Raw genomic sequence first — 15,241 nt, forward strand, 5'->3', positions numbered from 1 at the left:
GCCTACATGAAAATAGCATCAAGTCAGTATTTACAACTTTTTCTGTGCATTATTCAAGAAACAAAGAGCAAAAGGTAGATAATGTTTACCAGGAACTACAGGACATGTAAGATTTTAATGACGAGTTGTACCTTCCTCTGCTAATGCCTGGATGTTGATTCAGGCAATCGTCCAGCCAGGTTTAATTAGAATTCTAAGGCAGCCTTTGGCCATCTGTTGTATTTCCTAGCTAATTTGAGGTTATATTTACATAAATATATGACATTGCGCCTCTGGATACGAGTGACTTATCAAAGTTCAATAAATGGTTTGCAGTCAGCTCTAAAAAAGGTATTAAAATGTATTAGTTTTCAAAACTAATGCAAAGTTGGCCTGCATTTACTATCTGATATTAAAAGATGTATTTTACATGACATTGCTTCTTCAGAGTTATAAAATACACAGCAACGCTAAGTGTGTTGTACCACACAATGTATTATGCATCAGAGCACGTTCAAAATCCATTCAACTTGGTCAGATGAAAGGTCATCATTGCATTTATATTTTATGAGGGTAGTAGAAATAACAAATTAAAAAGAGAGACGGCAAGAGATCAATATAGCAATAATGAAAAAGATGGTCAGGAAGGGACAGAGCATAAAACAGTGTGACCGGCAGTTAAGGCTAGAGTTTGCAAAAGGAATTACAAAAAGACACGAGTTAAGGACACTACCTGAAAGCAAGCAGCATTCGCAATAAGGTAGATGCATTGTTGGAACAAATAGAAATAAACAGATATGGCCTATCTGTCATTACAAAAATGTGGCTGCAAGATGACCATGGTTGGACTTCCGGTGGCAGCCATTTTGGAGGAAAAAGGTGCAGAAGTAAGAGCAGAAGAGAGTGACCCCTAGTTTGTGAAGTTGCGATCCGGAAGTGCCTGGAAAAAAGCGAACCAGTCAGTTGAGGCGAGCGAGAAGCAGACAGCGGACGTAGAGATGGCAGATGTACAGGGTCTGGCCCCCTCAGCTCAGTGGACGATGGACCACTTGGTGAGCTTCCTGAATGAGAAGTTCACCCAACTGCAGCAGGAAAGTGCGCAGGACCTGGAGGACCACGATCAAGGCGGTGGTTGACCGCGTGGAGTTGACCGCTGGCAGCAGAGATTGGGATTGTGGTAGTGGTTATTAGGGGTATTACGCTATCCAGGTTGATGCTGTAGGACCATTGGTGTGGGAGGTACCTGAGACAGCAATATAATTGGTGAAGCCTGCCTGCTGGGTCCACCCAGAAAGACCCCGTGTTTCCCCAGCAGCTGCATTCTGTACCTGCGCTGCTGGGAGAAACATCTAGTCCAATAAAGCCTTCAATTGTCATCCAATCTCGCTTCTGGAGTCATTGATCGAGCATCAGGGCTGATGCGTGATTAGCAGAAGCAACTGATGAAGAAAGTAGAGGACCTGGAGAACCGTTCGCAGAGGTAGATCATTCGGATTGTGGGCCTGTCGGAGGGAATTGGAGGATTGGATGAGGGTGCGTATGTTGGGAAGATGCTGGAGAAGGTGCGTTCGACCGGACTTTGGAGGTGGATCGGGCCCCCAGGGCACTGATGCGCAAACCCAAAGGGGACAAGCCGCCGAGGGCGATGGTGGTGCAATTGCATCGGTGCCTGGACAAGGAACGTATCATGAGGTGGGCCAGGCAGAAGAGGCGATGCACTTGGGAAGACATTGAGATCCGGGTTACCAGGACCTGGGGGCAGAGTTGATGAAGAGGAGGCTGAGCTTTAATAAGGTCACGGTGGCCCTGCACAAGAAGGGTGTAAAGTTCGGGAACTGAATGTTGGACAAAAAGGGAGGTGGTGGTAGGGCAGGCCTGTTAATAAAGAATGGGATCAATACATTAGTGCAAGAGGATCGAAGATCAAGATGTGGAATCAGCTTGGATGTGGCTAAGAAACAGGAAGAAGCAGCATTTGTTAGTTGGAGTAGCTTATAGGCCACCAAACAGAAGCAGCAATGTGGGGAAGGTTTAAATCAAGAAATTAAAAGTGCATGTAACAAGGATTATGCAGTAATAATCAGGGATTTAAATCTACATCTACAATGCACTAATTGGCATTAATGCAGCTATTAAAATTCCTGAAATGTATGCAAGATGGTTTTCTCAAACGGCTTGTGAGAAACCAACTAGAAAACAAGCTACTTTAAATCTAGTATTGTGCAATGAGAAAGGGCTAATTAATAATCCCATTCTTAAGGAGCCTTAAGAGAAGAGTGATCATAATATCACAGAATTTTACATCAAGTGCCTGCAACAGTAGTGGACTCGCCAACACTAAGGGCATTCAAATGGTCATTGAATAGACATATGGACGATAAGGGAATAGTATAGATGGGCTTAAGATGGGTTTCGCAGGTCGGCGCAACATCGAGGGCCGAAGGGTCTGTATGGCGCTGTAATGTTCTATGTTCTAAGTTTGAAAGTGATGTAGTTCAATCCAAAACTAGGATCGTACATCCCAACAAAAGAAATGACCTAGTTCTGAAGGACAAGTTGGTTTGGTAGCTGGGGAAACTACATTAAAAGATATGATGATAGACAGGCAATGGCACGCATCTAAAGAATTGATACATGGTCTGCAACAAATTTGCATTGCTTTGAGACTCAAAACCCAGCAAGAAAAGTGATCTAACCTTGACTAACAAGAGAAGTTAAGGATTGCATTAGATTAAAGTTGAGGCTCAAAAAAATTGCAAAACAAGTCTAAAGATGGGGAATATTTTAGAATTCAGCAATGAAGAATGGATAAAGAAAAAATAGAATATGAAAGTAAACTAGCAAGAATCATAAAAAGACTGCAAAAGCTTATATAGGTATGTAAGCAGATTATCAACAGTAAATGTGGGCCCATCACACCTCTGGCTGTTACGATTTCTTCCCACAGTCCAAAGATGTGCAGTTTAGGTGATTGACCATGCTAAATTGTCCCTTTGGCGGCCAAAAGGTGAAGTGGGGTTACTAAGTTACGGGAATGAGGTGAAGGTTTGGGCCAAGATAGGGTGGCTCTTTCAGAGGGTTGGTTCAGACTCGATAAGCTGAATGGCCACCTTCTGCACTGCAGGGATTCTATGATTCTTCTATGAAAAGGAAAAATTATAATGAAAAGAAATGGCAGAGAAATAAAACAAATACTTTTAGTCTGTCTTCATGGGAGGGGGATGAAACAAAGCCTCCCTGAAATACTAGAGAACTAAGGGACTTGCAAAATGAAGAACCTGAAAGAAATCGTCATCAGTAAAAAATGTCATACAGGAGAAATTAATGGGACTAAAAGTTGATAAATCCGCTGGACCTAATTATCTACATCCCAGAGTGCTGAAAGAAGTGAATGCGGAGATAGTGGATGCATTGCTGGTTATCTTCCAAAATTTTATACATTCTGAAATGGCTCCTGCAGATTAGAAGTATGCAAATGTAACCTCACTATTTAAGAACAGCAGGAGAGAGAAAACAAGGAACTACAGAACAGTTAGCTTATCAATAATAGGAAAAATGCTGGAACATATTACATAACTTTGAAAATTTATTCCAATTAAGGGGCAATTAAGCGTGGCCAATACGGTGCACATTTTTGGGTTGTGGGGGTGTGACCCACACAAACAGGGAGAGAATGTGCAAACTCCGCACGGACAGTGACCTGGGGCCGGCATTGAACCTGGGTCCTCGGTGCCGTGATGCAGCAGTGCTAACCATTGCGCCAACATGCCGCCCGCCAGAACATATTGTAACGGATGTGGGCGACATGGTGGCACAGTGGTTAGCACTGCTGCCTCACAGTGCCAGAGAACCAGGTTTAATCACTTAGGTGACTGTGTAGGTTTGCTTGTTCTGCCAGTGTCTGCTTGCGTTTCCTCCAGGTGCTCCGGTTTCCTCCCAAAGATGTGGTTAGGTGGATTGGTCATGCTAAATTGCTCCAGTGTCCAAAGGTTAGGTGGGGTAATGGGGATAGCGAAGGGGAATGGGCCTAGGTGGGAATTCTTTAAGAGAATAGGTGCAGACTAGATGGACTGAATGGCCTCCTTCTGCACTGTAGGGATTCTATGTAATAACTGGGCACTCAAAAATAATGGTCAAATTGGACAGCGGCAACAGGGTTTAATGAAAAGGAAATCATGTTTGACCCGCCTGTTTGGAGTTTTCTGAGGTTGTAACTAACACGACAGATAAGGGGGAACAAGTGGGTGTGGTGTATTTGGATTTCCACAAGGTTTTTCCATAAGGTCCCACACAAGGGGTTCGTAAGCAAAATGAGAGAATCTGGGATTGGGGGAAAGATACTGGCATGGGTTGATGATTCATTAATGCACAGAAAACAGAGTAAGGCTAAATGGATCCTCGAGGGTCAGTGCTGAGGCCCCAGCTATTCACAATCTATATAAACGATTCAGATGCGGGGACCAAATCTAATATTTCCAAGTTTGTTGGAATAAACCTTGGATGGGAATGTGAGTTATAAAGAGGGCACAAAGAGGCTTCTAGTGGAGTTAAGACAGGTTGAGCAAGTAGGAAAGAACATGGCAGACAGTTACAATGTGAAAAGATCTGCAGTTATTTACTTTGCTAGGAAAATGAAAATAAAGAGCACGGCATAAATAGGGAGAGACAGGGATGTGTTGATGTCCACAGAGGCCTGGGTGTCCTTGTTCATAAATCACTGAAAGCAAAGATACAGGTTCAACAAGCAATTCAGAAGGCAAGTGGTATTTTGGCCTTTATTGCATGAGGATTTGAGTGCAAGAGTATGGAAGACTTGCTGCTGTTTTTTAAGCCCTGGATATTTTGTGTTTGAACCCTTAGTGGAGTACCAGTCTGAGACACCAGGAACGCAATGCCAGCGTGAATAGAGTGTTAAATGGTACCACGAACTGCAAGAAGATCTCCCAGGAAAAGCTGAACAAAGCTGCCAACAGTGTTTGGATAAATATTTCAAGCCTGTTGCTGATCCTGGCCATTTATCCTATAACTCCAGCAAAACCTTGCTGGTGCTTGACACCTTCAATTCAAAACCAGCTGTGTCTTCCAAAATCCTCAAAATCCAGTGACAAGAAAGCCAGTGCAACAGCAAAGTTTTCCCCCAGAATGGCCAACATTGACGTTTTAAATCACTTCAATGCCTCCTCCACTGAAATGCTTTATGGGTCTCCTGAAGCATTTCTGATGTAAAGCATCGCCAGCAAGTCATGGTGGCCAACCAAAGTGGGAGACGGTTCATTTGGGAAGCCATCAGCAAAAGAAAGACAGTAGCCTTACAAGCAACATTTGCCCACACATGGCAAAGTCTGCAGATTGCTCATTACACTTATTGTATCAACCATGTCAGAACCCACTAGGCAGAGCAGAAGCAAGCTACCCCTGAGCTGGAGGGACTGTTCAAGAGTGACTGGTGAGTTCTGCTTCATCAATATTTATACAATATTTCTGTTACATTCAGTGATTTATCTTAATGTGAGCTACTTCAGCTAGGAATGCACAGCACTGCACATGTATGGTACACAGTTTCAATTTTGACATTCATTTTTCTGGATAAAGGTTGTCCTCTGGCTTCAACATTGATTCCAATGGAAAACCATATTTCATTTAAAGTGGCCACTTTCAGGAACATGACCACCAAGCAAGGACTCCCTGAATCAAGAGTCATAGGCAAGTGCAGGAAAATAGCATTCAACCAGATGATTAGCCATGATTTCATTGAATGGTAGAGCAGGCTCGAGGGGTGGAGGAGCTAAACCCTGCTTCCATGTTCCTATTTTCTTTAAGCATTCAGACAAATGCCACTGGGGGCACCATCATATAGCAACTAATTTGAACATGCAAAAAGATTTAACTATATGTTCTTTTTATATATTAAATTTGGGTTAGATCATTAGCATCAACAACAACTTGCATTTATGTAGAGCTGGTAACATATTTCCTAGATATAGTACGTTATTATTTACAGCTTTATCCAAAAGTACAAAGTAGTAGACAAGAGGCTTGTAATCGTTTACACCTCATGTAAAAAACGTCAAGGTGCTGCAGAAAAGCATCATCAAATGAAAGTGGATGCCAAGTCAATAGCGAAAGGATCAGCGGGGGAAACGGGCAAAACTTTGGTCAAAAAAAATTGAGTTAAAGAAGGATCTAAAGATGGAGGGAAGGCAGAGGGGTTTATGCTGGGAATTCTAGAGTGTGGGCCTGGAAAGCTAAAACACAGTTCATTACAGTGAAACATAGGAAGCAGTCAGAGTCAAGAAATTTTGGATTTCTCCATGAATGATAAGGGACAGGGTGCAGGAAGTTCCAGATAAAGGGAAAAGACCATGGAGGGAACAAAATAGGAGGTTAAGAATTTACATTTGAGAAGATTTATTTGTCACCAGCATTCATATGGAAGTTGAACCCTGACCTTCAAATGACCTCAACCAAAGAGCAGCAGTTAGATGAGCAAGGAGGGGGAAAGGGAATTCCAGAGGTAAAGGTGCAGAAGAGGAGAACTATTGGTAGAGATGCTGACTAAAATCAGGTAGTTGCTGGACAACAGAGAAACATGGGAGTGTGATACATTTGGCCATGTAAAAAGCAGAAGAGACGTCAGTGAGGATAAACACTGATGAGTGTATGAAAAATCTCAGCAGAGGGTTTTAAATATGGCTATTTGTGCTGTTGTTGGGGGAGGGTGCATATGCAGAAATTCAACCATGAAAGTGGAGGAAGGAAGATCAGAGATTTAGAAGGCCACAACATTTTGGAGGCTTTCGAAAAGACAGGGAGGTCAGAGTGAAGGCTGTTGTTTGAAAACTTGAAGAAATATAGGGTAGATTTGTGAAGCAGGGAGTGACAGCAATGCTTTGCAAAGGGAGGGAAACCTTTTACAATGGCAACAATCATGGGGATCAGTAAAATAACTTTGGTGCTCAACGGTTTAGTTGGGAATGGGGCCCAGGAAGCAACAGCTGGCTCCAATGAACAGGTTGAGTTTGAAGGAGGCAGTGGAGGACAAAATACAAGGGCATAATTGAGCCAGTATTAATAAATTCATCACTTCTCAAAAAACAGAATGTCGAGAGGTCTTGTGACCACTTGAGTTCCAACTGGAGGCAGGGCTGGCAGACTGAATAAAAATGAACTGATGAGCAATCACCGACAGTGCCAATGGATGAGCAACTAATACTACCTACCAAGTAACCAATTAAAATGGAAGGTTAAAAATGATGCTTTTCTCACAGATGGATGACAGGTGTGATGGGCAAAAGTCAGGGAAAATGACTGCATTTGTTGCAACAAGAGGTTACAGCATCATTTAGATAACAAGTAAAGAAAAGGCATTTTTATAATATCACTTTCCCCTCAAAGTGACTGCACAGTTACCACCAAAGTACGAAAAACAGGTGCTGCTGCTCAAAAATTGCACACACCAGTTTTCTTGTGATATTACACAAGGAGGGATGGTTAATTAGTCTTCAAATGTCATTACAGATTATGAAATAAAATGAATCAGGAAATGCAGATACAGCTCAATTCTTTCTGTGAAGTTATAAATTTGATTCTCATTTGTATTATAAACGTATATTTACATTGCAATTGCCTGTACAAATTGTGTTGTGGTGCTACTGTGGCCAAAGAATTCAACAAGTTAAAGTCCAACAGGTTTGTTTCAAACACGAGCTTTCGGAGCACGGCTCCTTCTTCAGGTGAATGGAAAGGCTTGTTCCAGAAATGTTTATATAGACACAGTCAGAGATGCCCCGGAATGCGAGCACCTGCAGGCAATCAAATCATCAAAGATGCAGAGAGAGAGGTAACTCCAGGTTAAAGAGGTGTGAATTGTCCCAAGCCAGTTCAGTCGGTAGGCCTCTGCAAGTCCAGGCTTGTTGGTGGGGGCCGAATGTAATGCGACATGAATCCCAGATCCCGGTTGAGTCCGCATTCATGCGTGCGGAACTTAGCTATAAGTTTTTGCTCAGCAATTTTGCGTTGTCGCGTCTCCTGAAGGCCTCCTTGTAGAATGCTGACCCGGAGATCAGAGGCTGAATGTCCTTGACTGCTGAAGTGTTCCCCAACTGGAAGGGAACAGTCCTGCCTGTTGATAGTCGCACGATGCCCGTTTATTCGTTTATTCGACAACGAATAAACGGGCATCGTGCGACTATCAACAGGCAGGACTGTTCCCTTCCAGTTGGGGAACTCTTCAGCAGTCAAGGACATTCAGCCTCTGATCTCCGGGTCAGCATTCTACAAGGAGGCCTTCAGGAGACGCGACAACGCAAAATTGCTGAGCAAAAACTTATAGCTAAGTTCCGCACGCATGAATGCGGACTCAACCGGGATCTGGGATTCATGTCGCATTACATTCGGCCCCCACCAACAAGCCTGGACTTGCAGAGGCCTACCGACTGAACTGGCTTGGGACAATTCACACCTCTTTAACCTGGAGTTACCTCTCTCTCTGCATCTTTGATGATTTGATTGCCTGCAGGTGCTCGCATTCCGGGGCATCTCTGACTGTGTCTATATAAACATTTCTGGAACAAGCCTTTCCATTCACCTGAAGAAGGAGCCGTGCTCCGAAAGCTCGTGTTTGAAACAAACCTGTTGGACTTTAACCTGGTGTTGTAAGACTTCTTACTGTGCTCACCCCAGTCCAACGCCGGCATCTCCACATCAAAGAATTCAACAACACTATGTCTCATTTCCGATAGAAGGACAGAACTCTGGAAATAATTTCTAGAGGGTAGCCAGTGCTTGTGGAATTTTACATGAGCATTACATGGTTGTTTTAGAACTGCAGACAATTACAAGATTTCTAAAAAAAATCACCCTTCCTTAAAAAACTCATTAAAACAACATAAAGTAAATTGAACTCCAGAACAAATTGAACTTAATGAGAACTATAAAATGCCTTTACCTTCTATATAAGGGTTCTGTAATGATGTGAACCAACTGGCAGAGAGCAAGTGCTATAGATTTGTGTGAGGTGGCATAAAAAGGTGGTATCTGATCCATGATGCACTGTGCATGATACCAATCACCGATCTTTAGAAGAGCTTCTAATAATCCAAGCTTCTGATTGTCAGGAGGCTGAAAGGCATCAATCATTTCAATTTAATACCAAGTGAAAAGTCATGCGAACTGATCAAACCACAATTATAGCTAGGTTTTGCTCGAGATTTACTTTCGGAGTGACGAAAAAAATAATCAACCACTGATCAAGTTACGAAGATTCTTCAGGGGGGTAAACGCATCTTCTACATGTGACTTGGAAATCTTCCAGGATACTTGAAATAAAAGAATTTTAAGACAGGTGTACTGTTACTGGATACGGAAACGCTAATACAGGTGTCAGAGATTAAGGACACTTGCTGAAACTATAAGCCACCCAATTCCTAATTTCAGTTATACAGCATGTAGAAGTGTCCATATGGCCATTTGACATAGGAGCAGAATTAAGCCACTCGGACCATCGAGTCTGCTCCGTCATTCAATCATGGCTGATATTTTCTCATCCCCATTCACCTGCCTTCTCCCCATAACCCCTGATCCCCTTATTAATCAAGAACCTATCTATCTCTTACTGGTCAACCATTGCCCAATCAAATAGGAGAGAAAAGTTAGGTAGGGGTCCTCATTCGGCCACTATCATCTATCGAACAGTTAACAGAAAGCAACATCCTGTAATCCTGTTTGGTGTTGAATTAAATGATTTTATGAACACTTCTACCATATCCTTAATTTTCAATCAAAAATTATCCTGCTGCGCAACAAGTTGTTGCATCTGTAAAATCACTTTGCAAATCAAAATGAATGTTTCCTGAATCTCAATGAATATCTGATCACTTCAACAGTGAATATCCTGAAAAGATAAATTATTCAATTTGAAAATGCATGAGCTCTGACCACAACATTTCTTGAGCTGATCAATACATTCAGTTCAAACCAATCATTTGGAGCCTTGCTCGAGTACTTCACACTTGCCCTGGAAACATTAGCAGAGAGGGGATGAAAGGATAGACAACTAATTATCTCAGCAAAAGATTACTTTATTTTCTTAACTCACTTTTTCATTTTTTTCTTCCTCTTTCTCCTTTTCTTTCTCTTTTTCATCTGGCTTATCTGCAGAGAGTACCACCAAAGTAAGCTTTCGTGCAATTTGCTTTGCTTCAACTATTTCGTGTTTGTGGTGTTCTAGAATGGTGGCATCTAACGGAAGAAGCTGGAAGAGCAAAAAAAAAAACAGAAAATTGAAATTAGACTTGGTGAGCTGAATTGCTCGTCAAAATAAGTAGGTGTGTGCATCAAGCCATATAGGTTCAAAAGTCCTAGTGGAATTCAACATCTGCACCTAATCAGCTCATGCCTTCACGCGGCATTTGGGGCATTATAAATAGAATTCAGTGCCCATATCCCAATTAGAGGGGGGAAATTAGCTGGGGTTCCTGTTCACAATTCAAGGAGGACTGCAGATAGCACAAATATGTTTGCTGAGAGACAGGATCCAAATTAGCAAAGGCCAATGCAGTAGAATAATTATACAACACTTGCTGTATAAGTTGGATTCAGCAGGGAGGCTCGTTTTCTTTGGCTGGCACAGAACCGATGGGCCAAGTCGCCTGATTCTGTGCTGAAAACTCTCTATGATTCTATTCCATCATTCCTGCTTTTGTCTCAATTCCCATGCTTTACTATCTGCTCTCTCAACATATCCGACCACATTCAAGGATCTATGCACATGAACCTCTGGGTCCTTTGTCTCTGTGCACTTTTTAGAACCAGAATATCAGTATCAGCTATTGAGTATGTATTGCCACTCCCTATTCCTTCTGCCAAAACGCATCAACTCGCACGACTCTGTACTAATTTCCATCTGCCACCTGCCTGACTTTCAATGAGCCCATGACCTGTTGAAGTAGAGAGGCATCATCTTCACCAGTCACACCTCCAAATTTAGAAACAGTCAAAAGTACTTATATTTATCCAAATCAAAAAAAGCAGTGATCCTCACACTGATCTTTGGGAAAACCAATGACTACCATCCTCCAGCCTGAAAAACCTTTATCCAAGCTGATATGGACGCTCCTATTCTACAAGCATCTATTTTGTTCACCAAACCTTTATTTAGTTCACCATAAAAGGCTTTCATAAAACCCAGAAAGAAAATGTCCATTGCTTTCCATTCGTCAACATTGTCACTTCATCGACTTCCGGTTGTGCTGATGCGGAGCTAAGCCGCATGTTCGGCAGCTCCCGCTACCAAAGGACTTTTGGGCCTGTTTTAGGGCCCCAAACGGCGCTGTTTCGACGATTCCCGGTGGGGGAAGGTGTTTGGAGGAGCATTCCCCGGAATTTATGGTGCGCACCCGGAGTGGGGCAAAGAAAAAGGCTGCAGCAGCTCCCCAGAAAAAGCGGGGGAAGGAGGACAAAATGGCAGCCGGCGGAGCACCCGAGAATTGGTGGCAGTGGGCGCAGGAGCAGCAAGCTGCTCTTCTGCGCTGTTTTGCGGAGCTGAAGGCTGAGTTGCTGGACTCCCTGAATGCGAATACCAGCAAGCTGCTTGAGACCCAGACGGCCCAGGGGACAGCCATTCAGGAGTTGCAGCAGCAGGCCTCTGATCGGGAGGAGGAGGCCGTGGTCCTCGTGGGGAAGGTGGAGATGCACGAGGCACTTCACAAAAAGTGGCAAGATCGCTTGGAGGAGCTGGACTTTCGCACGAGGCGGAGGAATTTGAGGATCCTGGGCCTTGCGGAGGGGCTGGAGGGGTCGGATGTTCCGTCCTATGTGGCCACAATGCTGAATTCGTTGATGGGGGCGGGGTCTTTCCATCTGCCCATGGAGCTCGAGGGAGCCCACAGAGTGCTGGCCAGGAGGCCCAAGGCGAATGAACCCCCGCGGGCGGAGCTGGTGCAGTTCCATCGGTTCAGTGACCGGGAATGTGTGCTGCGCTGGGCCAAGAAGGAGAGGAGCAGCAAGTGGGAGAACTCGGTAGTGCGAATCTACCAGGACTGGAGTGCAGATGTGGCTAAGCAGCGGGCCGGGTTTAACCAGACGAAGGCAGTGCTGCATAACAAGCAGGTTAAATTTGGAATGCTGCAGCCTGCGAGTCTGTGGGTAACATATAAGGTCCGGCATTACTACTTCGAGTCCCCGGAGGAGACGTGGGCCTTTGTGCAGGCGGAGAAGCTGGACTCGAACTAGGGTTTGGGGGCTGCGGGGTCTTGTGTACTATGGTTGTTGCTGTTTTTGCTGTTGCTGTTTTTGTAATTTTGATATGTTTTTTTATGCTGGTTCTTGCTCTGTTTCCGGGTGGTTCTGTTGGGTATGGTTTTGTGTTATGTGGGGAATGTTGGGGGTTTGTTTTTTTTCTGTACGGGGCTGGGGGATGGGGTGGAGATGGAATTTGGGGAGCTGCGTCAGAAGGGTGGGGTGCGGCAGTGTGAAAGCGCGGGCTTTCCTCTGGTTTCCCGCGCTGCGGGGCAGGAGGGGGGGAATACCGGATTGCTGCTAGAATGGCCAGGAAGGAGCTGGTGTGGGCCGGGGGAGAGAGGTGCTATCGTCATGGGGAACGGGTCGGGCGGGGTGTGCTGGCCTGGGGCGAGCAATCGATGAGCTATGGCTAGTCGGTGGGGGAGGGGGGCGGGGTGCCCTCTGATCCGGCTGATCACCTGGAACGTGAGGGGGCTGAATGGGCCGGTTAAGCGGGCTAGGGTATTTTCTCATTTGAAGGGGCTGAAGGCGGACTATGCTCCAGGAGACCCACTTGAAGGTGGCGGACCAGGTTTGTCTGAGGAAGGGGTGGGTGGGGCAGGTTTTCAAGATTAGATGCGAAGAACCGGGGGGTGGCGATTCTGGTTGGGAAGAGGGTGGCGTTCGAGGCGTCTGAGGTGGTGGCGGACAAGGAGGGCAGGTTTGTTATGGTGAAGGGTAGGCTGCAGGGAGAGAAGGTGGTGCTGGTAAACGTGTATGCCCCGAATTGGGATGACGCTGGCTTTATGAGGCGTATGTTGGGCCGCCTTCCGGACCTGGAGGCGGGGGGCCTGATCATGGGGGAGACTTTAACACAGTGCTGGACCCCCCACTAGACCGGTCCAGTTCAAGGACGGGTAGGAGGCCGGCGGCGGCCAAGGTGCTGAGGGGGTTTATGGACCAGATGGGAGGGGTGGATCCCTGGAGGTTTGGGAGGCCGAGGGCGTGGGTGTATTCCTTTTTCTTCCATGTGCATAGGGTTTACTCCCGAATAGATTTTTTCGTTCTGAGCAGGGGATTGATCCCGAGGGTGGAGGATGCCGAGTATTCGGCCATAGCAATTTCAGACCATGTTCCGCACTGGGTCGATCTGGAGATGGGGGAGGTGCGGGACCAGCGCCCGCTGTGGCGTCTGGACGTGGGGTTGCTGGCTGATGAGGTGTGTAGGAGGGTCCGGGGAAGTATTGAGGGGTACCTTGAGGCCAACGATACAGGGGAGGTCCGGGTGGGGATGGTTTGGGAGGCTCTGAAGGCAGTGATCCGGGGGGAGCTGATTTCCATCCGGGCCCACAGGGAGAGGAGGGAGAGGGAGAGACTGGTGGGGGAGCTCCCAGATGTGGATAGGAGGTACGCGGAAGCCCCGGAGGAGGGATTGTTGGGGGAATGGCGTAGCTTGCAGGCCAAGTTTGACTTGCTGACCACCAGAAAGGCGGAGACACAGTGGAGGAAGGCGCAAGGCGCGGTTTATGAGTATGGGTAGAAGGCGAGCAGGATGCTGGCGCATCAGCTCCGCAGGCGGGATGCAGCTAGGGAAATTGGTGGAGTGATGGATAAGGGTGGGAATGTGGTGCGGAAGGAGGCAGAGGTGAACGGGGTCTTTAGGGACTCTTACGAGGAACTGTACCGGTCGGAGCCACCGGTGGGGGGGGGGGATGGAGAGCTTTATGAACAGGCTACGTTTCCCAAAGGTGCAGGAGGAGCTGGTGGAGGGGCTGGGGGCGCCGATTGAGTTGGAGGAGCTAGTCAGGGGGATTGGTCAAAAGCAGTCAGGGAAGGCGCCGGGGATGGATGGCTTCCCGGTGGAATTTTATAAAAAGTATGCGGACCTGGTGGGCCCCCTGTTGGTGCGGGCCTTCAATGAGGCATGGGATGGGGGGGACTTTGCCCCCGACGATGTCACGGGCGCTGATTTCTTTGATCCTGAAGCAGGATAAGGACCCCCTGCAGTGTGGATCATACAGGCCAATCTCGCTCCTCAATATGGATGCTAAGTTGCTGGCGAAGATCCTAGCCACCAGGATAGAGGACTGTGTGCCAGGGGTTATACACGAGGATCAGACAGGATTTGTCAAGGGAAGACAGCTTAACACGAATGTGCGGAGGTTGTTAAATGTTATTATGATGCCGGCGGTTGAGGGGGAGGCGGAGATAGTGGTGGCGCTAGATGCAGAGAAGGCCTTTGATAGAGTTGAGTGGGGGTACCTGTGGGAGGTGCTGGAGAGGTTTGGATTTGGGGAGTGGTTCATCAAATGGGTGAAGTTGCTTTATGAGGCCCCGATGGCGAGTGTAGCTACTAATGGAAGGGGGTCACAGTACTTCAGGCTCTACCGTGGGACCAGGCAGGGGTGCCCCCTGTCCCCCTTGCTTTTTGCACTGGCAATTGAACCTCTGGCTATGGCGTTGAGGGAGTCGGGGAGGCGGAGGGGTCTGGTGCGGGGTGGGGAGGAACATCGGGCATCGCTGTATGCGGACGACCTGCTGCTGTATGTGGCGGACCCAGTGGGAAGAATGCCGGGGGTGATGGAGCTGTTGGCTGAGTTTGGGGGCTTCTCGGGTTATAAGCTGAATCTGGGTAAGAGCAAGGTGTTTGTAGTGCACCCGGGTGATCAGGAGGAGGGAATTGGTAGGCTCCCGTTTAAGAGGGCAGTGAAGAGTTTTAGGTACCTGGGGGTGCAGGTGGCCAGGAGTTGGGGGACTCTACACAAGCTTAATTTTATCAGGCTTGTGGAGCAGATGGAGGAGGAATTTAAAAGGTGGGACATGGTGCCGCTATCGCTGGCGGGTAGAGTGCAGTCCGTCAAAATGACGGTGCTCCCGAGTTTCTTGTTCCTTTTTCAGTGCCTGCCCATCTTTATCACTAGGGCCTTTTTTAGGAGGGTGACTAGCAGCATCATGAGCTTTGTTTGGGCGCATGGGACCCCGAGGGTGAAGAGGGTCTTCTTGGAGCGGGGCAGAGATGGTGGGGAGCTGGCGTTACCCAACC

At 46.5% G+C, this 15,241-nt stretch overlaps 1 protein-coding gene across 6 annotated transcripts in view; it reads right to left on the reverse strand.

The window, feature by feature from the left end:
- The window catches only part of thoc2 (THO complex 2), a 229,431-nt gene that overhangs the window by 124,091 nt on the left and 90,099 nt on the right, over positions 1-15,241 (reverse strand). For all 6 annotated transcript variants that reach the window (XR_005457727.1, XM_038775383.1, XM_038775386.1 and 3 more), the window contains 2 exons: positions 10,076-10,231; positions 8,927-9,099 (listed from right to left, as the gene is read on the reverse strand). Coding sequence is in view for 5 of the 6 variants with exons in the window: in XM_038775383.1 (XP_038631311.1) it covers positions 8,927-9,099; positions 10,076-10,231 (329 nt within the window). In the remaining variant the exon portion in view is untranslated. The remainder of the gene's footprint in view (positions 1-8,926; positions 9,100-10,075; positions 10,232-15,241) is intronic.

The sequence above is a fragment of the Scyliorhinus canicula genome, chromosome 17, assembly GCF_902713615.1.
Source record: "Scyliorhinus canicula chromosome 17, sScyCan1.1, whole genome shotgun sequence".
Lineage (NCBI taxonomy): Eukaryota > Metazoa > Chordata > Chondrichthyes > Carcharhiniformes > Scyliorhinidae > Scyliorhinus > Scyliorhinus canicula.